This window comes from Corvus cornix, chromosome 1A (genome assembly GCF_000738735.6).
Source record: "Corvus cornix cornix isolate S_Up_H32 chromosome 1A, ASM73873v5, whole genome shotgun sequence".
Taxonomy (NCBI): Eukaryota; Metazoa; Chordata; class Aves; order Passeriformes; family Corvidae; genus Corvus; species Corvus cornix.
In genome coordinates this window covers 29,155,448-29,183,421 of record NC_047057.1, presented here as the reverse complement: position 1 = coordinate 29,183,421, position 27,974 = coordinate 29,155,448, and the positions used below count along the sequence as shown (strand labels likewise).

General features: G+C 37.9%; 2 protein-coding genes across 11 annotated transcripts; one reads left to right on the top strand and one right to left on the bottom strand.

Moving 5' to 3' along the window:
• Positions 1-142: 142 nt before the first annotated feature.
• Positions 143-14,247, bottom strand: IRAK4 (interleukin 1 receptor associated kinase 4). 7 transcript variants are annotated; one of them, XM_039571714.1, is made up of 12 exons: positions 14,157-14,247; positions 13,192-13,361; positions 12,031-12,176; positions 11,505-11,702; positions 10,609-10,769; positions 9,893-9,957; positions 9,584-9,698; positions 7,421-7,530; positions 4,315-4,498; positions 3,453-3,515; positions 1,701-1,859; positions 143-1,593 (listed from the first exon to the last, which is right to left on the bottom strand). In XM_039571714.1, exons 2-12 carry the CDS (start codon positions 13,350-13,352, stop codon positions 1,561-1,563), a joined length of 1,395 nt encoding a protein of 464 aa, XP_039427648.1. In that variant the 5' UTR covers positions 13,353-13,361; positions 14,157-14,247; the 3' UTR covers positions 143-1,560. The 7 variants fall into 7 exon arrangements, with proteins under 7 accessions (XP_039427648.1, XP_039427645.1, XP_039427647.1 ...); XM_039571711.1 differs by lacking the exon at positions 14,157-14,247 and adding an exon at positions 13,560-13,722 and having other exon boundaries at positions 13,192-13,364; XM_039571713.1 differs by lacking the exon at positions 14,157-14,247 and adding an exon at positions 13,566-13,722.
• Positions 13,893-24,535, top strand: PUS7L (pseudouridine synthase 7 like). 4 transcript variants are annotated; one of them, XM_039571710.1, is made up of 8 exons: positions 13,893-15,033; positions 15,718-15,877; positions 16,832-17,027; positions 18,744-18,842; positions 20,336-20,417; positions 21,659-21,936; positions 22,685-22,772; positions 23,396-23,484. In XM_039571710.1, exons 1-7 carry the CDS (start codon positions 14,136-14,138, stop codon positions 22,751-22,753), a joined length of 1,782 nt encoding a protein of 593 aa, XP_039427644.1. In that variant the 5' UTR covers positions 13,893-14,135; the 3' UTR covers positions 22,754-22,772; positions 23,396-23,484. The 4 variants fall into 4 exon arrangements, with proteins under 4 accessions (XP_039427644.1, XP_039427643.1, XP_039427642.1 ...); XM_039571707.1 differs by having other exon boundaries at positions 13,896-15,033; positions 22,719-22,772; positions 23,396-24,535; XM_039571709.1 differs by lacking the exon at positions 18,744-18,842 and having other exon boundaries at positions 13,895-15,033; positions 22,719-22,772; positions 23,396-24,535.
• The last annotated feature ends 3,439 nt before the right edge of the window (positions 24,536-27,974 follow it).

Genomic DNA, 27,974 nt, shown 5'->3' with positions numbered 1-27,974 from the left:
TCTAATTTAGCTTTATAGCAGCTTTTTTCTCCACAAGCCCAGCTTTATTCCAGGCAGTGACATTAGCATAATGTTATTAACAGAAATGCAAGCAACATAAAATGATGATTATTTCCAAGGCTCAAAGTTGTAACAGCAGAAAGAAGTAATAATGCAGAGTTTTTATTTATGTTAACAGTCTTTTACAATTCACACTCAATAAAGCTAGAAGCCATTAGGTAGATCCTTTTTTCTAAATTAACCTAGCAGTTTGAAAAGGGAATACAAAATGAGTTAATAGCCAGAAATCTAATGATATCAATACATTAGAAATCACATGCTTCCTGCAACGAGATATATATATTCCTGAATGAAGTCACACATAATCACAGAATTTCAAATTTAACCGTAAGCCAGACTATTTTCCTATCCCATAGCTATTAACAAAGTTCATGAGGTGCAAAATGAGTTTATATGAAAACAACATCCTTCATTTACAATGGTAATATGTTCCTACTTAGTCCAAAGTATCTGGAATCTTACTAGTCACTTTCATTCCATTTTTAGTCTGCTTTGATCTGTCAATGTTTCTATTTTAAAAAGCTTTCCATGTTATACTTTTAGAAGTGTATTTTTGTATTTAGTTAATATACGTACATATATATATTAAAAATAGCTTCATTATTTGACTAAGTAAAATGCAGAATTGGTCTTAACATCATTATTCTGACCCCTTTAAGAAAAGCAACCATCTGTATTTATAATCCATATGGAATCCTCTCCTAAAGTACTAAAAATACTCAATCCTCTCCTGAAATAGTCAAAGTAGCTGATAGTCTTCCTGTGAATAAAAATTAAATGGTTTGTCCTCATAGAGATCACTGTAAGAAAGCATTTGCAAGTGCAAATGCATCTGCACAGCAAGATAACTGTTTTGCTCAGGAATCCTTGAAAGGAAAACACAACCTAGAAAATATCTTGCAGCATTTATTTGACTAAAACTAATGCCAAGAAGACTTTTTGATAATAATCACATTCACTAGCACTACCAGACCATTCATGCTAATATGAACTCTCAAGCAAAAATATTAAGTAGAAGCTTGTTTTAAGCAGGTAATACTATTGTCACTTCCCAAAAAGACAACATTAAGAACCATTTATAGCTATTAAATGGTTTTGCCTTCAATAGACCAAGGTCTAGTACACCTGATCAGGAAAGCAATTTGCAGAAAAAACATTTTCCCCTGTTACAGTCATATGCCCTTGCAGCAGACGTACTTGATATTTGGAAATAAAAATAATCAAATAGATTCTAGTACGGAAACGCATTAAAAAAGCCGCAGGAGAAGATGATGTACCAGCACTGCTATTTGTTAACACAAGAAAGAGTTCTCATGTTAAGGGCCCAGTGGCTAAGGATATGTGAAAGAGCTGCTGACAGGCCAACAGCTCACCTTACATGTGTCCAGAAAGTTCTGGAAAGCAGAAAAGCTGATAATGTTGCACTAAATACTAACTAAATATTTGGTATTGGTCTCTACTCCATTACAGAAACATTTGTGTATCAGAAGAAACACATTATCAAGTTTTTATTTCTTGGAGATGCTGTTGGACCTGCAAGAGAACAGACAAAAATATGATTAACTGATCCTGTAACCACACACAGGGGACACACACACACACACTTGCCCAAATAAGCCTTTATCTGCAAGACTACATACCATCTTAATGTCTGGCCTTCTGGTTTTTTTGTCATTCAGACACCGCTCAGCAATTGAATACATTTTATGAATTGAAGGTACATCCCAGTCACTCATCTTTTCATCAACATAATCCTCAATAGTTGCTTCCTCATCCTCAATTTCATCCTTTATACTTAACTGCAAGAGAATTTTAACCAACAAGCAGATAAACATTGTTAAGTATCTGAACAGCTTGTGAGAGTATAAATGAACTATAAATTTTTATTAATTATTTTTATTGTATATAATTTTAATTAACACAACATCATACAGCAAATTTAAGCTGCATCATACAGATTTAACTTTGTTCCACTTTAAGGCTCAGTTTTCTAGTATTGTCTCCTTTGTAAGAGAAGAGGTACAATCAACAAAATATCTTATGTTTACTTAATAACCCACAAATATGCAAGCTTAAGTTAGTATAATTTTTTTAATCACTTTTATAAAGCCTCTTTCTGTAAACGAATGTCTGTCTGTAAACTAAACTTCTATCTCCAGTCTCAGTGGCTGCTGTATCTACTGGAAACTTTTATTCTGAAATCAAGTTTCAAATCTGACTGGTTTAGTCCGAAAGTCCTCAGTTCCAACACACTTGAAATGTGTTATCTGTAATCAAACATACTGTTTGAGGAAGCATAAATAAATAAATAAGAGGCAATGAGTAGAGGCAGATCTTCTGCCTTTGTCTATGGATCAGTCTGAAATTGCTGACCAACATTCAAATACCTCAAAATTTTCCTTTCAAGCTAACGATGCCATATGATCTTACAGTGACCATTCTTTTTATGCTCCCAAAAGTACATTACAAAGATAAACTGTACCAGTCATATTCCTTATTAGATCCTATCTCTGAAAAAGCCCACTTCAAAAAACCCAAGTTCTCCAAGGTGTTTACAAGCTCAACATGATAATTATTATGCTACTCCAGAAGATAGACCTTAGAAGGACAAAAAAATCTATTAATAATACACAGGTATTCCTAAAGCTGTGGAAGAAAGTGATTTATACTGTTCCAAACAGTATGGAACAAAATCAATCCAGACCTCAATGCTATTTCATACTTAAGAAATAAATTAGTCTTTATGTAAAAGTTATTCTAGGAAAACCTTGGATTAAGTAGTTCAGAACTTAATTTTAAGCTACATGAAAGGCTAAATTATGAAGAGTCTTGTAAGGTTTTTAATTCAAGAGAGTGAGCTCTCAGACATTAGTTTCCTAATTAGTAGACTGAATAACTAACTGAATAGTAAAGAAAAGAAAATTCAACCCACCTTCCAATCTGCAAAAAAAGCCCTTACATTTCCAACTTCACTAAGGTTAAAAGCATAAGGTACTTGCAAATGATCAGTAAAGTTGAAGAAGATGGAAATTGATACGGAATCATAAGGAAACAACTGAGATGAACAGTTCAAAATGTTTCAGGGAATGAGGAATTATGAGGGTATATGAGAGTATGCTAATAGAGTACAATGGTATTACAATAAGAAGCAGTACCAAAACAAAGAATTCCAGTATCAGATTAGAAGATGACAACCTTGAGGGCTGAACAAATCTACCAGCCAAGAGACAAAAGTTTCAGCCTCACCTCTAAGACAAAGACTGACATAAAAGCTGTTTTCACACCTACATATTTTGATGACTAATTTGATTGTCTCAGAACCTGTTAACTATGATTTCACATAAAGTGATCCTGGCGCAGTGGGAGGGGAGGAGAAAGAATAAAGAACATACCAGCAACTGTGGCTCCCGCTTTTCATCTGCTGGAGGAAGACCTGTTATTATTTCTAGTAAGACCTAGGAGGAAGAAAAATCAGAACAGAAGATGAAGCCCAGAATAAGCCTTAGCATATATATGATTTGCAAAAAGGAGCATGACCTCCAGTCTGTCAACAAATACTCCCAGGATCTGTGTTTGTCCAAAGATTTCCTATAAAATTAATTATCTTTGCTCCTACCTTTATTTTCATTAACTGTTATTAGCAGTGTGGCCTACAAATTTCAACACAAGTTATTCTCGCCCTACATGGTGTTCCTTCACAGCAAGACTGAAGGATTTCCAAACTGTTCAGACATAGTGTTGGGCATACCTGCCCGTGAAACTAAATGCTATGAAGGAAGTGGTCAATAGTGAGTAGGGTCTTGGATCTATTCAGAATGGATTCATTATTCTTCCAAATAGAAAGTTCATTTCTTTTTTGTACTCAGCTCTAAGGCAAATCCAACATGGACATTGTATTTTTGGTGCTGAATACTGTAAAACACAGTAATTTTGGACCATTTTCTTGAATTTTCTTTTTCAGTCTGAGTTACACTTTTGTGCAATACCATGCAAACAGAAACAACGTTCCACACCACTTCAAACTGCATTTAGCTAGAACTTGGAATATTATTTTACTCTGGTCTTTCATGCAGCAAATGAACATATTCAAATGATTTTAAAACAATCAAAGTTTAGAAACACTATCTTAAGAAAATATCTACTGGGAAAAAGAAAAATTATAGACCAGAGTAATTATTTAACTTCAGATACTTGATTATGTGTGCTCTTATCATTTACAAAAGAAGTCATACACTGCTCCCACATTCTACTTACTACTCCAAAACTGAAGATATCAGATTTAGGCGTTATCTCTCCTCGCAGAGCTTCAGGTGCCATATAGGCTGCTGTTCCAACAATTCTTTCAGTCATGATTGTCTGTGTGAATGTTACAGATGCTCTTGCAAGGCCAAAGTCAGAAATTTTGGGCACATATGTATCAGTTAATAAGATATTTGCACTGGTGGAGAGGAGAGGGAGGGGAAAAAACAAAAAAAAAAGAAAATTTTCCAAACAGTACGGTAAATAGGTTTTATGACAGACTAATAATTCTTTAGTAACCAAATGCAAACTGGTATTTTGACTATCTTGAAAGCTAAGATATTTATACATTATTCATATAACAAATTATGTAAATTTGTTTTGTTGGAAATGGCTCATTTTCAAAATTCATTGCTCTAAATAAAGGAAGAACTGACTGCAAGATCCGTCCATGTTTTTTCTTGTGTGTGCATGCATGCGCCAAAAAAAAAAAGGCAAAACAACAAAACACAAGGAAAAAACTAGACACTCCCCCTACTCCCAAACCTTAGAAAAACAAAACTTTCTTGTAACAGACCAATTATGTTACATTTATGGTTTGGCTTTAAGAGGGACAATAGAGAATACTTAGCTCTGATCAACTTGTACTGGATCACAGTGTAATTCTTATAGTCTAAATCTCTGCTCAGAACTAACAAAAACAGGCTTTTTATACCTATTATCTAATACTATGTCAACCATGTGCCAAATGAGTAATAATACTCTTATTCTTGTCTGGAAAGAAAACCAGATAACTTATTACTGCCAGAATAATGTATGTGCTATGTTTTCACTTTACCCCCAGCTTTTATTCTCCTTTAAAAAAAGCAACCCTGACAAAGGAGGCTCATCTCAAAGTCCTTAATGCTTTCATTGAATACTCAGTGGAATGAATTACAGCAGAAATCTACTGGGTTTTAAACTTGTACCATTTAGAACCATTTTAAAATAACTTGATTTAATATTTATGTAATCCTCATTTTCTGATCCCCTTAATGGATCTGTAAGAAAGCCACACAGCCTGATACAACATATAACACTTACTAGAAAGTTGTATTTCTAACTTCCCTCTTGTTCACCAAACTCTAACAAAATTAACACAGCTGTAAGTTACAATGGATCATGTGATGTTAGAACTGCTGTAAATATGACCACTACAAAAGGCCAAACACTTGTCAAGGCATCATCCACCAACTGGTCTCCTGTTTAAAGCTCAACTTCTTAAAAAAAAAAAAAAGAGAACAAGATCACAACTTCATAAATCTCAGCTTCTTATCAACTTGAGTCAAGTCCAAAATGTGGTCATTTTTTTGGATACACCACAAAAAGCACAACAAATGCAAGTTTCAAGCTTCAAAAGAGAAATGGACTATTTCCTAGGCATAACTAATCCAAAAAACTATGAACGACTGTGAGAACATCCATTAAATCAGGTCCCCTCTAGCCTAGAGAAGCTGTTCCAGTGCCTGTGTGTTTATGCTTTTCCCATGTCACAGTAAAATGAAGACTGAAGTTAATCTTCTTAGATGTTTCTTCATCTTAGTGTTATCTGGGAGTGGCAGCACTATTAACAGTACCAATCTAATTAATTGAACTGTTCATACTACAAGCAAAATGTTATCCAAACAAAAAAACCCCAAATCCCAATTCTCTAATATGATCAACTCACAGCAGTTAGAAGGGTAGAGTAAGGTAAAAGTGCATCCCTTCCAGTCTTTACACTTCTCCAGAGGCTTAAGCAGGGAAGAAAGAAGAAATATAAACTGTCAAAGCAGCAAGCACACACATGAGGCAGCTGAAGCAAAAGCTTGTTCCTCACAAGCTGAAAGGTCACAAAACTGAAGTTGCCTGCATTTAGCAGAGTTGCCAGAAGCCAGAAAGCTATTGAAACATTCCTGCATGACACCCAATTGGTCAGTGGCTCCTTCTTAACCCTCAGAAGAAAGGTATTTGGGGCTTTTCTTCCAAGATTTGGGCTGCTTTTTAAAAAAAAAACAGTAATAAAAATCGTAATAAACTGTAGCAGGAAAGGGGAAAGAAACAACAACAACAAAAACACCAGAAAAAAACCTACAACAAAACACTCACCTTTTCTGAGTCTGATATCCATAGAAAAAAACTCTGGTATAACAAACAGTGAATATTTATTATCATTGAAGAACCCTGAACTTCATGAACCTGACTGAAGTAATTTTACTGTACTCATAAAAAATAGGAGTAAATCAAAGCATACACTCTGAAGAAGTGTTCTAAGAAAAGGGAAAAAAAAAAAAAAAAAGGTGTGTTTCATCTGAGAAATTCCCTGTTTAAAAATTAATTGTTCTTCAACAGCAGCTTATTCATTAGAAGCAGGTGTGAAAGAACGGGACTTTGTGTGTTCTCACTATTTGAAAGCAACAGATTGATGATACAAATTACAATTTATATATTACATTTGTAACACAAATTACAATTACAATGCAAAACCTCACAACTGAAAAGCTGTCTGGTGCCTGAGGGAGCTGGCAGAAAAAGGAGGCTCAGGGGAGACCCTATTGCTCTCTACAACTGCCTGACAGGGGGCTGCAGCCAGGTGTGAGTCAGTCTCTTCTCCCTAGGAGCGAGCAATAGGGCAAGAGGAAATGGCCTCAAGTTGTGCCATGAGAGGTTCAAATGAGGCGTTAGGAAAAATTTCTTCACCAAAAGGGTGGTGAAGCAGTGAAAGAGGCTGCCCAGGGTGGAGAAACCAGTGCTGGAGGTATTTAAAAGACATGTAGATGTGGCACCTGGGGAGATGGTTTAGTGGTGGACATGGCAGTGCTGGGTTAATGGTTGGACTTGATCTTAAAGGTCTTTTCCATCCTAAGCAATTCTGTGGTTCTAGCCCCATAATTATCTTTAGAAGTCTGTACTGGTCATGTCCTTGTAGCACAGACAAGATTGTAGTGATGGATGTAACTTGCAGAAGATTGTGCCCTTGACTGAAGCAATGCTTTTTGCAGTTTGTTCTCTCTAAAATTATTTTAACAGGGGAAAGGCAAAGTAGAAAAAAAGAAAAATGAAGAAGTGAAAATGCAGCCAGCAATAGTCTGGTAGCTTTTACCTTTTAATATCTCTGTGAATATGACTATTTTCATGCAAAAAGTTGATGCCATTTGCTGTACCTTGAACAATTTTACATCTTATATTCCAAGGAATTGGTGGAGTTTCATCCTTGATTAAGAAGAGAGAAAGGCAAGTAAAAATCTGAAATATATATATATACACGCTCACATAAACCAAAACAAATATACAAAAACTGCCCAACCCAAAAGTGACTTCTTGCTATGTTTTGTTGTTTTCAAGTAGATCATTAAAAATATTACCAGCATACATTTCTTAATTGACTTGAGCAGAAATACATGCATTTGTCACATTGCGTTCTCTCCCTGCATTTTGCCTTAGATTAAGTTGCCAGTTACAAAAAATGTTTTTGGTTAATGTTCGACTCTGACCCTCCGAGGCCAGCTGCTCTGCAAAGACCTGTCTGTATCTACCACACCTCCCACTTCATACTGGCCCCGATACGGGAACCTTCAACCTGAAGCAAATAATTCAAAGTAATCCACAGCTTCTACTAACAACAAAAAGTCAATCCTCCAGTGGTTTTGGATTTCTCCAGAGTTTAGCTTTATTCATGCTACTAACTAAACCTTAGAAGTAAGGACACCTACATTTCAAAACCACTTCTGAATCTTGTCAGTGGCTAAGGGAAGAGGATTACAGTATCTCACCATTCTATCACCTCCCTCGCCTGCTCAACACCCAGACACAGAGATGACACAAGCAAGAGTCTGTGCATCAAACACATCCAGTGAAGTCACAAAATAAAGTTATCAGCAAGAACACATATTGAAGTAAGTACATTATTCCCCTATCTGATCTTATTAGAAAAAGAATTTTTCTGATTTATAGATTCTGATTTAGATTCCCTGAATTATGTCATAAATTTGTCTCTTCCTTTTAAAGGACACAGTTATTTCTCCTTTACCTTTCAATTATCACCAATCTTTTAAGCTCACTTAAAAGATAATGGCCAAAGTTACATGGATGAACATTTTCATATATATCCTTGTTAAGCACTGCTCATTTCTACAGATAAACTTGCACTGTCCTTAGGTAAGACTTAGTCTCTTTTTTGCACTAATTCCGTTAAAAAAATAAAATAATTGCACATGCAGCAGTGTATGCAAGCAAATCAATCAATCTAAACTGAGACAGCAGTGCTACTGAACAGAGCTAGCCTTTTCCCCAAGCACTGCTACTCATTCTCATCATAGCACCACTTCTTTCCCAGTGGGGCAGAAGTATTTGTGCAGCCCTACAGAGGAAATGTCTCCAGGTGAAAATTAAATATTTTTTTCACAAAGTATTATTTTATCAGCCTGATCAGTTCCCTAGCCCAGATCTTTCTCCAACAAATAGATACTTGAACCAGTACAATCAGAGGATCAGTGCAGAAAAAAACCACAAGCCAAACATTTTTAGGTCTGGGGACATGGGTGGTTGAAGTATCACCAATTTAAAATGTTCACCAGATTACAACCTCAGAAGCTGCACCTGCTTAGTATAAAGCAGATTTTTGGAACTCCTTCAACAAACTAACACAGACACTAATCTGCTATCTTAAGTCTGGCTTACTATTGGACTGTGTGTCCTTGATACAGTTTCCTCACCAAACCAAAGCAACTTATTATTTATTTAAGGCCAAGGCTAAAGATACACCATTTGATTAAATCAGAAGCATTACACAAAACAATATTTTTTTAAAATGAAAGTGACATTTACTTAGGTACTTCAGAAAGAGATAAGCAGACTGAGCATTGTATTATAACCACTACCACAAGGACGATGAACAAAGAGCAATTTCACAAAGCAGAATCTCAGGAACTAGCAGAGAACATGCCAGTATCAGAACTGGGAACAAGACTGCAGCACCCTCTGCACTGCCTTACAGCCTTACACAGACACAGTCAGTCCAAATTTCTGTGACACTTCAAGTACCGGTACATGACATTGTATTGTCTGCCTGATTTGACTTTCATCTATCTAAAACACTTGTACAAAATCTTATTGGAAGAATACTTGTGTTTTTTTCTAAAACACAAGAAGAAAGTAGTAAAACATCATTTGGCCATCACGGTCCAGCTCCATTTGAAAGACATTCCACGGACTCCTAGACTTTAGCAAAGTAAGGCAAATGGAAGCTAGAAAAGATTTCACTTACCAGACAAGCAAGTCTGTCAAGCAACGAACCATTGGGCATATATTCATACACCAGACATGGCTGAGCACCATCACTTGAGAAACCAAGTAATTCTACTAAATTTTCATGCTGACACCTATTGGGAAAAATAAAAAAAGGCAGAGAGAACTTGATTCCCAGTTACTTGTTTCACCTCTACTGAACAAAGCCAGGATTCTGTGGTGATGCTTTAAAACAAACAAAATGTGATTGTGCTGTATAAGAAACATTTTTAGTTAACATGAAAATCACTATGTTAGAAAGACAAAAATTGTATAATGATGTACTCACTTTGCCATTATGTTTATTTCTTGCTCAAACTGCTGTTTCAAGTCCTGAACACTAACATCGACCATCTATAAAAAGAAGTATTTGACATAAAAATCAGTGGCCGTAACAAAATGCAGTTGTTCATTTAAAAAAAAAAAAAAAAAAAGGAATTGTAAGCCTCTTAGTTAGGTGTTTACAATACATTTTCTACTGAGTTCAAGTATCAGAACATGACTTTTACTTCCTTGGAACACTGTATTACTGGTCAAATGGACCTAGTTTCAGCAGCCACCAACCTACTCCATTCACTGCAGTTACCCCCTAATAGCACTCGCTCATTACAAAATTCATTATTCACACAAACCAATGAAGACTAAAATTCTGTGACAATACCTTTAGCTTGTGAATCTTACCCATCCTCATCTGAAATGGAAACCTCCTTAGGATCCCTTCACTTCTGCCACTTCTTGAGGGTGGGGTGGAAGACAACTGGGGGAGCAATCTGCTCTTCCCAACAACCCACCTGAGCCCCTCAAAGGAGAGCTACAGGGCAGGCAAGAATTAGCTCCTGCTGACTCACAACACTGATGGGGCTAAGGATAAGGTTCTCAACCCAACTAACGTTTAACATGGTGACAACACTTTGAAATGCCTCATTCAACACTTTCCACGATAAACAAGATAAACAAGTCTGTACTATAAAGTCATTAAAATGAAAAATTCTCAGGGCAACTCACAGCAATGAGCTTCTTGACAGCCACGTTTCTGCCGTTGATGTAGCCTTTGAACACAATGCCAAAGCCACCTTCTCCCAGTTTATTACCTCCAGCTGATTCTGGTCGGGCATCAAAATTATTTGTAATGCTTTCCAAGTCACGAAACAAAAAATTCTGGAAATCTGAAAGACATTAACATTTAGCACAAAGCTACGTGTTCACTTAAGGAACAAGGTCTCCTGCTTCAGTTCTCTTAAAACAAAAACTTGCCACCACATAAAACCTGACATAGTGGAGCCCTACCTCCAGTTCTGTGATGAAAATACCAGGAAAACAAAAGGAAGGCAGATAAACATCTATAATTAGCTATGCATAATTTTCTTCACAACTAGCACTGCAGCACGATCTCATTGTATTTTTATTCATACTCATAATACAAGTAGTAGAAATTAAGCATGTAGCAGATCGCAGAGAGCCACACTGCCTTAAATATAAAAAATATACCAAGATTACATCATGTTTCTGGCAGCAACCCAGAAGCAGACCTTTAGGAAGGAACAGACCAACCACACACTTTCCTAAAATGCCTTCTTTAGTCATCTTTTCTCCAGCATTCTTTGTCATTTTTGACATACAAAATCTAGTTTTAAAGCATAAGATGCTGAACAGTCTATAAAATAAATCTTGGAAAAGGGCAATGGGGTTATGTGCGGCACAAAAAACTGCAATTTAATTAACAGTTAAGTTTTCCCTCAAAGTAGGCGACTTATTGGCAAGACAAAAGATGCTGTTTCCCACAGATGCACCATGACAGGAAGAGGCATCACTCTCATGCATTGCTATGATTTATTTCACATGGGGTGAAGGACAGATCAGAAAAAAAAATATTACTGAATTCTACCAAAGTAAGTGTCTACCTGTGTTACTGGACTGTGAGCTGCTGTTTTCTTCTCTTAAGTAGGAAGGATCTGAATGTTGCTTCTCAGTACTCTGAGCTAAAACAGGCTTTACAGACGCCACTTCTTTTTCCTGTACAGGTAGCTGTTTCTCATGTATAGGCAAGGTTTCCTGTGAAGAAAGAGGTAATGTAACTTCTTGTGGCATCCTTACAGCTTCTGAAAAGGGAATTTAGAGAAAGTGTTAACTACATTAGGAACCAGAAAAAACTAAGTAATATTAATGCCAATATTTTTGAAATTTTTGAAAATTAGAAGACACGTAAGTATCACAAGGTTATATTCTGCCACCATGTGTAAACTTCAGCACTCTTGTTGAAACTTGAAACTCTTATTTAAACTGTTATTACAAGTGATAGAAAATGGAAAATACATCCACTTTTGGTCATTTTAACCTAATCCTTTCTTATTTTCAAGTTAGTGTGAAGCTCTTTAGCATCTTAGAAAACTAAGAACACAGTACAAAATGTGCAAGAGTAACAGTTACCTGGAAGCAAAAGGCTTGCTGGTGCTAGGAATTGATTCCTAATCAGCAGATCCACAAGATCAGCAACTGTACAGTTTGTGGTTCCCCAGTCATAAAGCAATTCACATGTGGGGCTCTTTCCCATTTGTACAAATGCCTCAAATCTCCTTAAAAGATAAGACCAACATTAAAAAAAAAGTGACCTCAAGAAGCATGAAGAGAAAGAGATTAAAGGCAAATGACAAAAAACAATCCACATTACAAAAAAATTCTGAATGTACTGCAAAAATCACAAATCTTCTGAAAGTACAGCCAAAAATCCCAACACATGCAAAATCGGGGAAAAACATGCAAAATACAGGAAAAACACATATACATGGCTTCAGCAGTTTGTTCAGGATCCATAATATATTGGCACCTCGGACTAATGTCAGAAAATGAGAATGTCAGCCAGAGACAAAGTCAGACCCAGATCAAATGGAAAAGTAATTGCTTTGCATCCATCTAGCATTCACATCCCATTTTGAATATTTTGAGATGGGCATTAAGAAGAAAATGAGATCCAGTATTCTGACTGATTTAATACTATTACTGAAAGACAAAGAAAGATTTAATACTAACATTACTAGAAAAGACTGGAATCCCAAGGTGATACATACAGCATCTAAAAATCTCATAGTCTTAGAAACAGCTTCAACTATGATTCAACAAATCCTTCAAGCAATGACGTGCTCATACAATATTGTGAGCATTACTTCGCAGGTAAATTTGTTGGTTTTAGGCCTCGGGCTCCCCACGTCTGTTGGACATTTTCTTGGAAACAGTGAATTAGGAGTTACAGTCCAGCTGTCTCTTGGGCACAATAAGGTCAATGTCTGCTAGTCTTTAGGCTACAGAAAGTTATGCCACCAGTGCTGTATTGCTAAAAATACCTATGTCTGTAGCTCTAATTAATCCTAATTTCCTTACTCAATTTTCTGCGGCTTGCCTAAAAACTGAGCTGCAGAACAATTAGGAGTAATTACCTTGAGTTCCCTAAGGAAACGGGACTGTAAGACACAAGTGCCCACCGGCACGCAAAGTGCAGCAAGTTACAGTAATGGGGTGAAAAACGGGAGTAACGTGGTATTTATGTCAAACGGGCAATGCATGAGTTCACATTACGGGACTTTTATGTAGGACCTTATATGCACTTGGCTGTATCTGCTTTCACCGGAAGGGTTGGTTATATCCACCGCAAGTTTCTTCCACCCTTCCTGCGGGTCGATGAACTCTGCCAGCCGCCTCACGAGCCCGTAGCTCAGGCAGCGGACGTACGTGGAATCCGTCACGGGCTCGCCCATCCTCCGCTCCTGCTGGGACACAGGGTTACCCGCGCGGTTCGCCGGGACCCGGCCGCCCGAGGAGGCGCCACAGCCGCCCCCGCCCTCACGGCTCCGGCAGCCGCCCCCGGCCCGCCCCCAGCGGCGCAGCTCCCGCCCATCATTCCCGGCTGCGAGCGCCCCCTGTGCCCCGCAGCCGGCGGCGGGGACCACCCGGACTCCCCTCACCGTCACCTCCTGGCCGCGGCACCCACGATCCCCGCGGGCCCCGCTCCTCATCAGGCGTTACCAGCGCGCTGCTTCCCCTGCACCTTTAACCCTTCCCCTTTAAGGAGGCGGGGGCCCAACCCGGGTGGCGCTGACGTCACCAGCGCGGTGAGGACACAGCGGAAGCGCTCTCCCACCCGGCCTTCCCATAAGGCGGCCCGAAAGGTGCCCCGCCTCCAGCCCGCACCATGTGCGGCCGCGAGGAGGGGGTTCGCTGCCTCGTTCTCTCTCCCCGCCGGGCCTGGGGAACTTGGTAACGTCCTTGGGCCCCTTTCATGGGAGGAGGAGGAGGAGGAGGAGGTCGTGGCGCCCCCTGGCGGCGGCTCCCGGAGGCTGTGGGGGTTCCCGCTTCCCTGCCTCCATCCCTGCCTCGCTCCATCCCTGCGTCCCTGTATCCATCCCTGCCTGCCAGCCTCCCTCCCCGGCTTTCAGCAGCCTTTTTTGTAGCAGTTGATTCTATTCCGCCCCCCTGCCTTTTTTCCTCTCCGCCCGTCGCAGGTGCGGCGGGTCTGGGCGGGAGCGGGGAAGGCCGCCGCCATGCTGCCCTCCTTCAGTTACCTGACCGAGCACACCGGCTTCCGCGGCACTATCAAAAACTCTCCGAGGGACTTCGCAGTGACTGAGCTCGAGGTGCCCGAACTCTTTCTTAGGGACGCCCGCCCTGAATTGCTCCAGAAGACCAGTGAAGCGCCGCCGGGCCAGAGCAGCCCGTGCCCGCGGCAGCACAAAAAGCGGAGGACGGAGCCCCCCGGGCCGGGTGCCCCTGGGTGCCCCCGCGATGCCGCCCCCGGGCCCCCGGGGCGCAGCCCAAGCCGGGCGGGAGGCGGCTGTGCTGCATCCCCTGGCGAAACTGAGCGTGAGGGAGACCCCGAGCTGCAGTCCGGCCTCGGGGAAGCCCCTGTGTTGGAGTCCTTACTCGACAAGCCCGTGAGCGAGCTGCTCAACAAATTTGCCTGTGATCTGAAGGATGCGTGGGGCTTGGAAAACAGTGCGGACGCTGGTACTAGGGAATTCTCGCTAGGACGTAGGCTGGACAAGAAAATTCGAGCTGATTTACACAGTGCCGTTAGGCAGAAATTCCCCTTTCTAGTCACTGTTACAAAAGACAATGAAATGATTGTAAAAGGAAATCCTGATTACAGAGAACTTTGTCAATTAGTGACTGAAAAGGAAGCAAGTGATTTCTTTAAATTTTTAGATGCAAAGATAGAAAATTCTACATTTTCCTTTGAGCCTGATGGAAACAAAGAGCACAGAAAAATAGTTCATCACTTTATTAATAGAAAATTTGGAAAGCTTTTAGAAACAAAATCTTTTACTGTGACAAATGTCAATGATCAGCCAAATATGTCAATAATGGTACGTTTTCGAGAAAAAAAATGGTCCAGAAAACGGTCTGCTGGTGGTTTTCAGGAGAAGCAAGATGTTTATACAGGTAAATACTACATTTTTAGTGAAGATGGCAGGCATTATGCTGTTCTCTAGAAAGACTGAAACTCAGGATCATTTTTGTATGACACATAGGCCTGGTCAACCCATTGTTTATGTTGAATGCATCATTATCAATGCAGTGGTGTTACATCCCTGGAGAATTAAATGCATGAATCAAGTTACTGTAGCGATTTGACATAAACTGCTTGGTGATAATGGTTACAATTCTTTTGATTGTAGCCACTAACTAACTAGGTGGCGTTCCCACTGTGATAGCTTTCCCTTGAAAGTAATTGTGGGATTTTAGGAGGTGCATCTAGATAGTGAACAAGTTAGTAAGGTCAAATTTGACTTGTGATCTCATTCTTTAAAGCAGTTTCTGGTACAGAGAATGTTTCCTGCAATACACTAATGCATGTTTGTTGAATTGTGTTGCATTTTATGAGGTACTATTTTTAAAGGTATCAGGGGTTTTTGGTTGGTCTGAGTTTTGTGTACAGCGTTGTTTTTTTTTTTTGTCCTGCTGTGCTGTAAAAGTCCCATTTACTTTAGTTTTGTGGGGTAGGAGGACAGTTTCTTTGCAGTTTCCATGCTGTTACAGTTTGAGGGGAAGAACCTGCCCGTCTGTCATGGCAGAACGCTGAAACATAAAGGCAAGTTCCTAATAATTCTGAGATGATTTTTTCAGCTTTCACCCTTCAGAAAGAAAATCTAGAAACGCTAGAAGCAATCGGCTTGTTGGCAGCTGAACTTGATGTGCTTCCTTCAGACTTCAGTTACACTGGCATCAAAGATAAGAAGGCTATCACTTTGCAACCGATGGTTGTGAAGAAGGTGACTCCTGAGAGGTACTTAGAATCTGGGTACAATCAGTTTAGCACATAGTTTTTTGTGTTAATAAGTATCAACATGGTATGGTCTCTTGGAATGTTCTTACTGATTTGTCTTCCCTTTGCCTGTATAGAGCACAGTGGATCTTTTGTGGCTTTAGGGAATTGCAGCTTAGCACTGAAGTCAATGGTAAAATTCCACTGCAAACGGGACTGTAAGGCTAGTTGTCCAAGAGATAATTAGCAAAACATTGCATTAGTGTTTAAATGATGAAGAAGAATAGGTAAATGCATCCACACAGCAGGAGAATAAATAATTTTTATAAATAAGCAGTTATAAAGTTATTGAAATATTGCTTAGAATTTAAGCTCTTATGCTGAAAGTTTCCTTTGATTCGAATGACTTATTTACACATAAGAACAAAGAGGTTGAGTGGATATTTTAAAGGGCAAGTATTTGAACTGTCAGCTATGTTTCCAATTACAAGCATATGTGAGCACACCCAGAGAATCAGTGCACTGAGTTTGTTTTTGTTAAGGCTGACTGAGAAAGAGCAATTGTGTTTTGGAGTCTGCTAGAGCACATTACCTTTTCTTTTCCTTTTCCTTTGTCTTTAATGAAAAACAGGTTTTGAAGAATGAAGAGTAAAAAAAATGACTAGTTTTTCAATTTAAAAAATCAAAAATTCAGTGCAGTTTCTTTGAGAAAGTTTGATGAATTGCTTCATTCCAGCATCTGTCAATATCATTTCAGTGCCAATGATGCAAACATTTAAAAAGCATTTCTGGTTTATAACTAAATTTTAAGATTTCTATCTCTGCATTTGATTTGGTTTTCTTATAATAATTGTTTGACATCTCATTTTAATTTAAGTGTTTTTGATATCAGTGCAAAGGTGAATAAGACATTCCTTGGAAGCTGTATAGCTTTAGTAGAGGATGGTTCATAATTTCTCCCAATTATTTATTCAGGTTGAAAGAAATTGGAAACAAAATGGAAAAAAAGGGCATGAGAATATACAACATCCGTTCAGCATACCAGCACCTCAGACTTGGTCAGCTGAAGGGCAATCACTTTGACATAGTTGTGAGAGATCTCCAAAACCACAGTCATGACTCTTCTGCAGATTTGAAGGACAGAATATCTGAAGCAATGGAAAATGTTGAGGTAAGAAAGACACATGGTTGCTGATAATGAACAGAGTTTTAATTCTTTGCTGTTATAAAAAGTACTTTTGAGGAAAATGTTTGTAATAGCACAATAATGGCAGTATTTCCCAAGTTTGGTGCTTTTTGCAGTTTTATGTCTTTCCTGCATTGCTTAAGGGATCAGGAGTAAAAGTGCCTTCCAAGGAGGGACCACAAGTGAATTGATTCTGTGTTACAGACCAGAGACCCCAGAGTGGTGCAGCAAAAGGCAAGAGGAATTCAGTAACAAATGAGCATGGATGTAAGAGCCATTGGTGCACAGACCTGAGGCCAACCAAAGTGATGGGTCTCACTGTGGCAGATGAAGGGGGAAAATGTACTTACACATCTATATAATGTGTATGTAATACGTGTATATGCATGCATATGCTCAGTGCACATGACAGCTGGTTGCCTTTTTTGGTCATGTGAGGAACATGCTTGGTTGGCTTGGGTGAAAAACATTATTGGTGTGAATATATGTAGAAAGTCCATTTCTGAGAAAGAAGATTCCCCTGAAATGCAGTGGATTTTGATTCTGTTTTCCTTAGTCCCTGAAGAAAACGCCTATCATCAGACATTCTTAAACTACTAACAAAAATAAAAGCAAATAATGGAAGGGAAAACCTGTAGATGTTTTTTACAGTATTGATTTTCCTGCTCAATCTTTCTAAGTAATAACTATAATATAAACTGCTTTAAGAAGATTAATCCAGGAATAAAGTCTTGAATAAAAACTACCCAGTGTGCAAAAGCAAAATACATTACATGTATTTTAGAAATTAATTTTATTATTGAGAAAAGCATTCAGCTGGTACTCTAATGCTTTCTTCTCTCTGCTCCATCTGACTTGTTTTGTTTTGCTATTTGGAAAATGAACACAAATTCCTATGATTGTGTGCCTTGCTTTATTACATTTACCTTACTGGTCAGATGATGTGTGACAAAACAGGATATGTATTAATCCAAAAGATGAATTTTTCATCTTCTGTAAAAGCAGAATTGTGTATGGGACCTACAGATGCCCAAAGATTATAAAATTTTAACTGAATAACCATTTGAAAAACAAATATCATATGTTTTTGTTTGTCTACTCTATGTATACTTACTATTTTCTAGAAAAAGGTGTGCTCCTTGGGTCACATGACTGTGATTTTACTTCTCACATGTGACCTAGAACTCATCAGGAGATTTAAAATCCCAGTTAGCAGAAGTGCTCATTCTTGACCTTTATATTGCAATAATAATAGAAATTATCTCATGTGAAAAAGATTAGTGTTTTTAAGAAAAAATATCCAACAGTGGTTACTGTTCATTACCTGTGCTGCATTTGCTTGAGTAGAGATTTCATGATCTGACATATTTAAAAAGCTTAATTACTTTGACTTGACCTGTAGTAGTATTTATAATAATTAACTATATAGAAATAATTTTATTTCATTTACTTGTGACCTTTTTAATGATGTGAAGACAATGGTAGAACTTGATAATCTTTTTAGATGTTTCTAACTTAAGTGCCAAAATATGGTAATGAATTATGAGTTATGCTTTTGTTCCATGTTACTTCTGATTTAAAAGTCCTGGTTTTATGCATTTTGAATGTAAATATAGATGTATGTGTGTTGTATGCCTGGTCTTATTAATCATATTGTACTTTCATGCATGTAGCATATTTATTTATTCTTTCTCATTATAGACAAAAGGTTTTGTAAATTACTACGGACCTCAGCGGTTTGGACAAGGACAAATTGTTCAGACAGATCAAATAGGATTGGCTTTACTGAATGAAAATATGGTATTTCCATTTTGTAATTTGGGTACTTACTGTCAAGAGAATTTCATATTACTGTTGCAATATCTAGCACTGGAGTTGACCTTCTCAGTGAACAATTTCATTTGTGAGATAAACGCATCTGTGTGCTGGAAGCAATTGCTAGATCACAACATAAGCATGAAGATATTCCTACTGAAAATAAAAACCTTTTTTAAACAGCAAGTGAAGTTTTAAATAGTTCTGGGGTGATAGTTCTGTCTGTGATTGGAATGTGATTTGGATTGTCATCATGCCACTTGGCAGGAAAGTGGTTGCATTCCATAAAGGGTTTAAACACTGAAAAGAATCAGTCTTCATACAGTGTTTATTCATGATCCTGATCGCCTCCAAACTGTAGCTTCTTTATCGTGCTGGGGGTCTGTTTACTTCTTAAAAACACACATAAGTTCATAAGAAAGGATTTGCTTTTTCAATACTGCAGTAATTTATTTTCTATATGAAAGAGATTGCTGCTTTCCATTATTCCTAGACTATTTTCCCTAACTCTCAGTTCTGAGCTTATTAAGTAATAATTCATAGGATAAGAGTAATGTACTTTTAAATGTATGTGGTATAGTATTTGTCACAGGTGAAAAGACTAATCAGGCACTACAAAGTCAAAAGGATACTTGAGTATCCTTTTCTTCTAATCTTGTTTTGATTCTGAGAAAAGTCAGGAAAACTTATCTTTCAAATAGAAGAGTCAAAATTTGAGGGCAGCCCATAAAAGTTACTATTGATGTATCTGACATCAGATAGCAGTTGAACCAGGTGCCAGTCCCTGAGGAGTAATGATTTAAATCTTTAGTTTTAATGTAGTTACTTTAATTTAAAATAGGTAGGAACTTTTTTTTTTTTTAATATTAAAAATGTGCCAGTATGTGCTTGCACAGTCCAGTACAGAGGAGGACAAGAGCCATGTGTCGCAGGTTGGTAGAAGTACTAGCAAATTGAGCAGCTCCTCTGATGTTGCAAGCAGCAGAGATTCCTGTAGTTGTCCTTGTCACAGTGTCATCTGACCTAATACAGATTTAAAATCTGTAAATACAGTATTGAAAAAAAGAAAAAAAGGTTGCCCCTCTGTATGAGACTGTGGAAAGTGTTCAGTCTAAATTTTGCAGGAAGCATGCAGGATGGAAGGAAGGAGCCTTCCTGTTCAGGATAAAATGATGACAATTTCAAGTGGAGAAGTTTGAACTGGATGACCAAGAAAGTGACTGGTTTCTCACAGATCTTTGAAAACTGTCTTATGTTTTCTGGGTGACTAAAACCTGTTTTTAATGTGAGAAGGGACACAACACATTGTTCTGTGGTTCATGGGATCTTCTGTGAAAGGGAGAATTTGACTTTGACACTAAAGAACTGATTTAATTTTGAGAGCTTGCAGAATATGTTAAGACAGAATTGGATGCATGATTATCTCTTTAGCTGACAAATAGTTATATTTAACTGAAAAAAAAAATTATTCTTTTAAGGTGAAAGCTGTGAAATTATTTTTCACACCCGAAGATACTGATGATCCTGTAAACAATGCAAAAAGATACTTTCTTCAAACTGGTATGTCCACTTAAATTGTCCATATATTTATGCAGAGTTGATATTGTGAGGTAGTAAGGTGTTGCTGCACAGGGAGATACTTTTTTTTCCTACTCTTTATGCCACTTACACTTCATTCTGTGAAACTCAACAGAGTTGCAAATGCTGTATATCATAATGCTGGAAAAGACTTAAGATTTATCAGAGGAGTTTTGGCCTCCTTCCATCTGTCTGCTTTTGGATAGTGAACTTCTTCTCCCTAGTGAGGGAAGTATACGGGAATGTGGCACCCAACTCATACTCAGCACTTAACACATCTACTTTCTTTCTTTCTTGAACTAAAATCAACGAAGTATGTCAAAGGCAGGAGTGTGCTAAGTAAAGTGCTCTGTTTGCCATATTTATTGCTTTTATCATTTATCTGAACTTTCTCTCCAATTTGAAGTTGCTCTCAACTGCAAATATATTTTTCTTTTAAAATATTCCACACCTATTAGCCTGCTTATCACTGTAGATTGACAAAACAACTATGATATATAGCTTCAAAAGACAAAGATATGTTTGGTTTCACAAAAAAAATGTAAGATGAATGATTCTGTTCTGTACATGGCTGTATGATGCATGGAAAAACATTGACATGGACCCTGAAAGCAGCTGCTTGCCTTTTCCTGAAAGCAAATGTAGAAGTCAGTGCAAAAGGCTTTGTTAGGTAATCACTTGTAACATGAAAAAAAACCCATAAAATTTTAAATATATTTATACAATGTAGCACAAATCCAATTAAATGTATTTTCATTTTGGTTAAGGATCAGACTTCCCTGAGGCTAATGTAATTTTTACCTTTAAAATAAAGACATGTTTTTTACCTGCTGTGAAATACATATTTTCAAATGACCAGAAGTAGAGATTTTAATGTTCTTTTACAGCTTGGTTTTTACTTTCAGTTACCTGGTTCAAAAAAAGCCCTTGGAGTGATAAAGTAAGTTTCTAAAAAAAAATTTTTTTCAAACTAGGCCAAATAACTGAATGACAGGTAATTTAATTTATACTGCATGAAACAGAATAAAATTCATGGTTCTGTGCTGGTAGGCATATGAGATGAAATTTGTCTAATATGACACATTGAAGGAAAGGAAATAATCAAAGCATTGAGATAGTAGACTGACACCTTTTTTCCATATTTGATTATTTCATCTTCTTAAGTGTCAGGTAATATTTGAATAATCAGGGATAACTGACATGGTTATTTTTGTTTATATCAGAAGATGCAAAGGGCACACTTGTGATGCTGCCAGAATTTAAAGTAAGAGAGAAGATGCTGCTACGAGCTTTAAATCGCTATGGTGTAAATCATGAAGGTTGTACCAAAGGATGGCTCAACATTCCTCATTCCTTGCGCATATTCTATGTCCATGCTTATTGCAGTAAAATTTGGAATGAAGCAGCATCATATAGGCTGAAGACTTATGGCTCAAAAGTGGTTGAGGGTGATCTTGTTTTCATGGAAGAAAATGATGAAAGCATTTCCCTAAATGACAAGGTGAGTCTTCCCAAAGTAGTTCTTGTAAAAAGAAAACAACAACAACAAAAAACCCCAAACAACTTAATGCACTTGAATACATAAGCAGACATACTCTAATGCCTTTATTTTGGTTCATTCATTGAAATATTTAATATTTGTGACAAAGTTGGAAAACATGATGTAGGATTTTTTTTGTTTCACCATAAATAGACTTACGAGCTAGACAAATGATTAGCAGCTTTTATCTGTTTTGGCTGTTCAGTTTATTCAAGTGAGAGGAAGGAACAGAATGTCAGAAATGATACACATAAGATTTACTCTCTATGGTATATAATGCTCTTCTTAGGATCTGACTGGGGAAAACCCTCAGAGTGGGCTCTGGGTGTGCCCATATTACCAGTCAGTGCAGATCTGAGTCTTGCTCTCCACATCAGGCCTTTCCTATGCACATTGCTGAGTGTAAGTCCAGGGTGAAAGGTGGCCTCAGACTGAACTGATAATCTTGTTGCAGCTACAGAGGCAAAGCATTGTTTAGCACAATTTCACTGATGCTGGGTCTAAACTGGTAACAGTTGTTCAAAAAATGCAGCAGTCTTCTTGGTAAAGTAGTAAAGGGCAAGGTACTTTATATTAAGCATATCTTAAGATTTTTTCATATCTGAGTTTATTTCCCTTGCAGTAGTTAAATAACCTTAGTATTCTTTGCAAGTTTGTGAGTACAGTGCGTAATTCCTAAAATACAGCATATGTTTTTACTTTTTAAAAGGTTGGTGGTTTTTTCTTCTTAAATTTCTTGTCAGGTCCATGTAGTCACTGCTTCAGAAGAATCAGCTAACAAATATTCTATATACCAAGTAAGTCTGTATGAAAAATTCTGAGTTGTTGATCTCTTTATTTGATTAAAATGCTTTGTTTTAAATAATGTGACTAATTTATCTGGTGCAATCTTCTTCCCTGCCAGAATGCTCATTGAAGAAAACACATGTGAACTAATCTTCACTCTCATAACAAATTTACTTGGTAGTGGAAATAAATACAGTGTCATTTGCAGCATGGCAATATTTATCCTGAAACTGAATACTTTGGAAAAGATTTCAGTCTTCTGGGAAAAACTTTCAGAAGCAGTTGACGTTCTAATTTTTGAAAGTTTCAGAGTGTAGTTGTGAAGTCTTGCATGGCAACTGAATATATGGCAACCGAATCTCTTTACTGCTGTATTTTTCCCAGCAAGCAAGAAAATTCATATTTATATATTTCTAGTTTGTTTTAGGAATCCTAATACATTGATTATTTTTTCTGCTTTAATTACATTCAATATACCTGCCATGCACAGCTTCATTTCACAAGAGAAACTGCTGGTTTACTATTTCAGGCCCCAAAACACAAGGCTTGAACACATTTAAAATGATCACATTTATTTAAAGGGGAATGGGTGAGCGTTACCTCAAATACATTTGTTTTGTTTTTTCCTTTGAAGGTGGTTCTTCCAATGGTGGGACATAGTATCAAGTATCCGAGTAATAAAGTTGGACAATGGTACCATGAAAGACTTTCTAAGGATGAGCTGGAGTTGTGCAAATTCAGAGTTTCTCCATTACAGCTGAATATACCTGGATGCTACAGACTCATTTTGAAAAATGTTCAGAATCTCTCATATTTTTTGGAAGGTAGTGAAAAAGAGAGCAAAATTGAGGACAACCATCTGAATGATGTGAAAGTCTCTCTTCATATATCATTTGACCTTGATCCTTCATGTTATGCAACAGTCTGTCTGAGAGAAATAATGAAATGTGACTTTTAAGATTCCACTTAATGAAAGATTGCAGGAATATTGTACACTGTTGATATTTTACATGTAATGCCAAGAACATAAGGGTGAATAACAGGTTCATGAACAGGAAAAATCTGTAGATTGAGATTCATACAGATTAGGAAAAAAAACTTTACCGAAATCCTTTGGAATGTTTCAAAAACACTCCAAACTCCATTGAAGTAAAACTCTGTTACACCAGGCAGGTCTAACAGAACGTAAAGAAACTGTGGGCAGCCAGCATGAATTTCCTATTTGCATAGATATCTGGCTTGCAAAGTTAAGTCCTGGAAAAGCATTTGCAGGAAACAAATGTATCTTGTAATTTATAGTATTTTTTAAAAATGTTTTATACTAAATGCTATTTGAGCAATAATGTTACAAGTTTACAGCCTAAAGGTTTCTAACTGAAAAGTTGTTGTACCAAGGTTTGCTAAATATATTGTGTTTTCATTGTGTTCAGGTACTTAGTGTTAAAAGATAAAAGTCCTGAATCAACAGTGACAAGTTGTCTGTTGCTTTATCAGACATTCGATGAATGCCCCAAATTAAGTTAATGCTGACAATTCCAGGATTCAGTAGTGCATAACTGGTAGTGCCTATTTCAATAAGCTCTGCGAGATCAGGCGAGTACTTGACATCACTGAAAAAACATTTATAATAAAACCAAAACCATGTAACATTGTTTACAGGATGCAGACCCTGTTCCTGTTACTGTGAAGCCTTATGGTAGCACAAAAAAATATTAACCAACTTTGGAAAAAAAAACTTGTCTATTTTCTTCTTGATTAAGAAAATAAAAGGCAGTTAACTGTGATAAAATGAGTGGATTTGTGAAAAAGGGGAGAACAAAAAACCATCATTTACCTTGTCTGTTTGCCACAGTACCACAATATTTGTGAAACCAAGTTAGGACAATGGGGTTTGGATGGGTGGACAACCAGATGAATGAAAATGTGATTGGATGATGAGGCTCAGAGAGGAGTGGTTAATGGGTCACACCTTCCCAGGAGTAAGTGTCACTGGGGTGTCTTCTGGGCCCCATCCTGCTTCATGTCTTTATCAGTAGTCTGGAGGAGTGGATGGAATTCGCCTTCATTGAATCTGCAGATTACACTAAATAAAGGGAACAAATGGATGATATTCTAGAAGGTCAGGCTGCTGTTCAGGGCAGCCTAGACATGCTGAAGGAAGAGGCCAACAGGAACTGTATGACACTCAACAAGGACAAGTGCAAAGGGCTGCCTGTGGGAAGGAAGTGCCAAGGCAGCAGCCCAGCCTGCAGAGCAGCTCTGCAGGAGTGGCCCCAGGGACCTGGTGGGCAGCTGAACATGGGCCCTGTTCAGCTCTGTTCCTTGGCAGCAAGAATGGCCAACAGCCTCCTGAAACAGGTTAGTAGGGACACAACCAATAGATCACGGGAAGGTATTACATCCAAATTTTCAGCACTTGTTCAACCACATTTAACTTTTACAATCAGTTTTGGTCCCCAGCACAAGAAAAACATACAAGAACTGGACCAAGTTCAGCAAAGGGCCCCTGAGCTCTTAGTGCACTGAAGCCCTTGTCATTTAAGGAGATGCTGAAGGACCTGGGCTTCATCAACTTGGAGAAGACATAGTTTGGGGGTGAATCAACAGCATTTCACCAGTACTTATGAGGAGGTTAGCAAGAAGGCAGAGCCAGGATCTTCATAGTGTGTGGGGCAGGAGAACGAGAGACAACGAGCCTAATTGAAATGAGATATAGAATGGTTGAAAGGAAGAACTTTTTACCTGTGATGACAGTCAGGCAGTGGAACAGGTTGCCCAGAGGCAGTGCAGCCTCCATCTGAGGAGGTTTGTAAGAACAAATGGGATAAAACTCTTAGCAACTCTCCTGGTTTCAGCTAGGGTAAAGTTAATTTCTTCTCAGTAGCTGTTACAGTGCTGTATTTTGGATTCAGAATGAGAATGGTATTGATAACACACTGACGATTTGGTTTTTTGCTAAGTTGTGTTTATCCTGAGTCAAGGGCTTTTTTCTTGTCTCATGCTCTGCCAGTGAGGAGGTACACAAAGGAAACTGGGAGAGAGCATAGCTGGGGCAGGTGAGCCCAAATGACCAAAGGGATATTCCACACCACAGAACATCATGCCCAGTATATAAACTGAGGGGAGCCGATCTGTGTTCGGAAGGGGAGGTCTGGCATCAAACAGAGGGTGGTGAGCAATTGCATGGAGCATCACATTATTTTTCCTTTTTTATTATTGTTATTATTATCATTGTTTTGTGTTGAACTAGGGGCCTGAGACCTCTTCCAACCTGGATTGCCTGTATCTTAAGCAGAGTATTGCAAGTGCTTATTCAATCTGTAGATGGCAGCATAACTTAAAGCTACAGTGGGGAAGTCTACTCTTACTGAGCAAGAATTAATAATATTAATTGGTTTCTGTTTGTGGCATCAGTTTTTCAGATGATGCTAACAGCTAACTAGGATAAATTTCCCAAGCTTGAGAATTATAGGAATAGGAAAAATATAAATAAAGCTCACTTAATTTCAATGTTTGTATAAAACTGTTTAGCAATGAAGGATCCAGATAATTCTATACCTTAAAAAAGATGATTAGTCTGTAAGTCTGTATCAGTAACCCAGTATTCAATCCTTAGCTTTTATATGAGGAAATAGACTGTCATGCAAACAATAGCCACAGAGCCACTGCAGGTGTCTTACAATGCTTACTCTATTACAGTGCTTACTCCACACCTCAAGTTTATGGTACACAGGGAAAATGATGGAAAAATCCATTTCCCAGCTATGACCCAACTGAGACATTTTTCTTCCATCTTTCCTTTTTAGTATCACCTCTTCTGTCTTACACCTGCCCTTAAAATTCCCCCCTTCTGGAAAATTATTTTTAACTCAAGTGATTTTGGTACAGCACAGTTCAAAAAGAGTTGTCCTGTCAGCACAGGCATGGTGAAGTACTGCAGTGCAGACAGGAAGCTGCATGCAGTTACAATGAGCAGAAGAAATAAAGTAGCACTAAAGTTCTATATAAGGAGACTATTGTGGTCATCGTCCATGTGGATGAAAAGAGCCTTGAAAACCATCTCATCACATACACGATTTGTATACAGAAGGTATTAAAAGTTGAGCATTGATTTGGAAAAATACAGAAGGTCAGACTAAAAGGTTTTTGACTGAAAGGCTATTTCAAAATAAAAGATCAGAAGATGGTGTTAAAAGAGCCCCCTTATAATCATTTTAGGCTCATTTGTCAGTACATCTATTGAACACTAAAAAACCCTAATCTTCTTAAGCAAATCATTCTTTCAGCAACTTTAAGGTGAAAGAGCTAATTATGTGTGTCTATAGGTTAAATTCCTAGAGTACAAATGTTCTACCAGGGAAAAGTCAGGTTAGCTGTTAGATTGTTTATGTGATAAACATCCTTCTTACTTTATTTTATTTATTTGTAATTCATTCTCTTAATCCTAGCAGCTATTTTGCAGGTGTACATCAACAGCTGAATTCAGAGAGTTTTGTATGAGTGCAATACTCAGCCTCCTAAGTATAATCTTTATAAGCAAAACATCTGCACCCCTGCATTTAGAAAAGAAGATTATCATTATGCACTGATCTGAATTTAAGGAAAAGATTCATGTGTTAGTCATCTCATTTTACTAAGCTCTTCTGTTGCTACCATCCTTTTCTGATAATCCTTAAAGCAATTTGCTAGTACTAATGAAGAGGGGTTCCTGATTCTGTTCCTAACAAAAGGGGTTTTAAGTTCAGTGACCAGTTGATTTTTTTCAGCACATATGATAGATAATTGGGCATTTGAATGGGAGAAATGCAAATGTTCTTAATCTGTGAAATCCTGTTACTTTTCATTCCCTACAGATTTGACAACTAGTATGAACCTCAATAAGAATGTACAAATTTTCAGATCTTTCAGAAGGAGATGGCTCAAAATTACATTCCTATCATGAAGGCAGTTAGGAAGCCAGGTAGATGTGTGATTATTGGCCCAGCTCACTCATTAAAACTCCATTAACACCTCTCCTAGTACCAGTTCCTGTCAGCTGGGGATTTGACCTCCCACACCCTGCTGATGAGCACAAACCTCCTTTCTCTTGCAGAACTTCTGCCCATAGTAGGTACTCAAGGAAACAAGCTGAGAAACTATTAACACTTTCCTTTCTTTCAGTCTAAGGCCATGCCTTGCAGTGCATTGGTTCAGATCTAGATTTCTTCTGGAAG

Coding starts and splice junctions, on each gene's coding strand:
- IRAK4 (XM_039571711.1), bottom strand. CDS start 13,610: ATGAGGAGCGGGGCCCGCGGGGATCGTGGGTGCCGCGGCCAGGAGGTG. Junction 4,499..7,420: donor ATTCACAGAGATATTAAAAG/GTAAAAGCTACC, acceptor CCTCTCCACCAG/TGCAAATATCTTATTAACTG. Junction 1,594..1,700: donor GAAGGCCAGACATTAAGATG/GTATGTAGTCTT, acceptor GTTCTCTTGCAG/GTCCAACAGCATCTCCAAGA.
- PUS7L (XM_039571707.1), top strand. CDS start 14,136: ATGCTGCCCTCCTTCAGTTACCTGACCGAGCACACCGGCTTCCGCGGC. Junction 15,878..16,831: donor AAGAAGGTGACTCCTGAGAG/GTACTTAGAATC, acceptor TTATTTATTCAG/GTTGAAAGAAATTGGAAACA. Junction 17,028..18,743: donor AAGCAATGGAAAATGTTGAG/GTAAGAAAGACA, acceptor TTCTCATTATAG/ACAAAAGGTTTTGTAAATTA.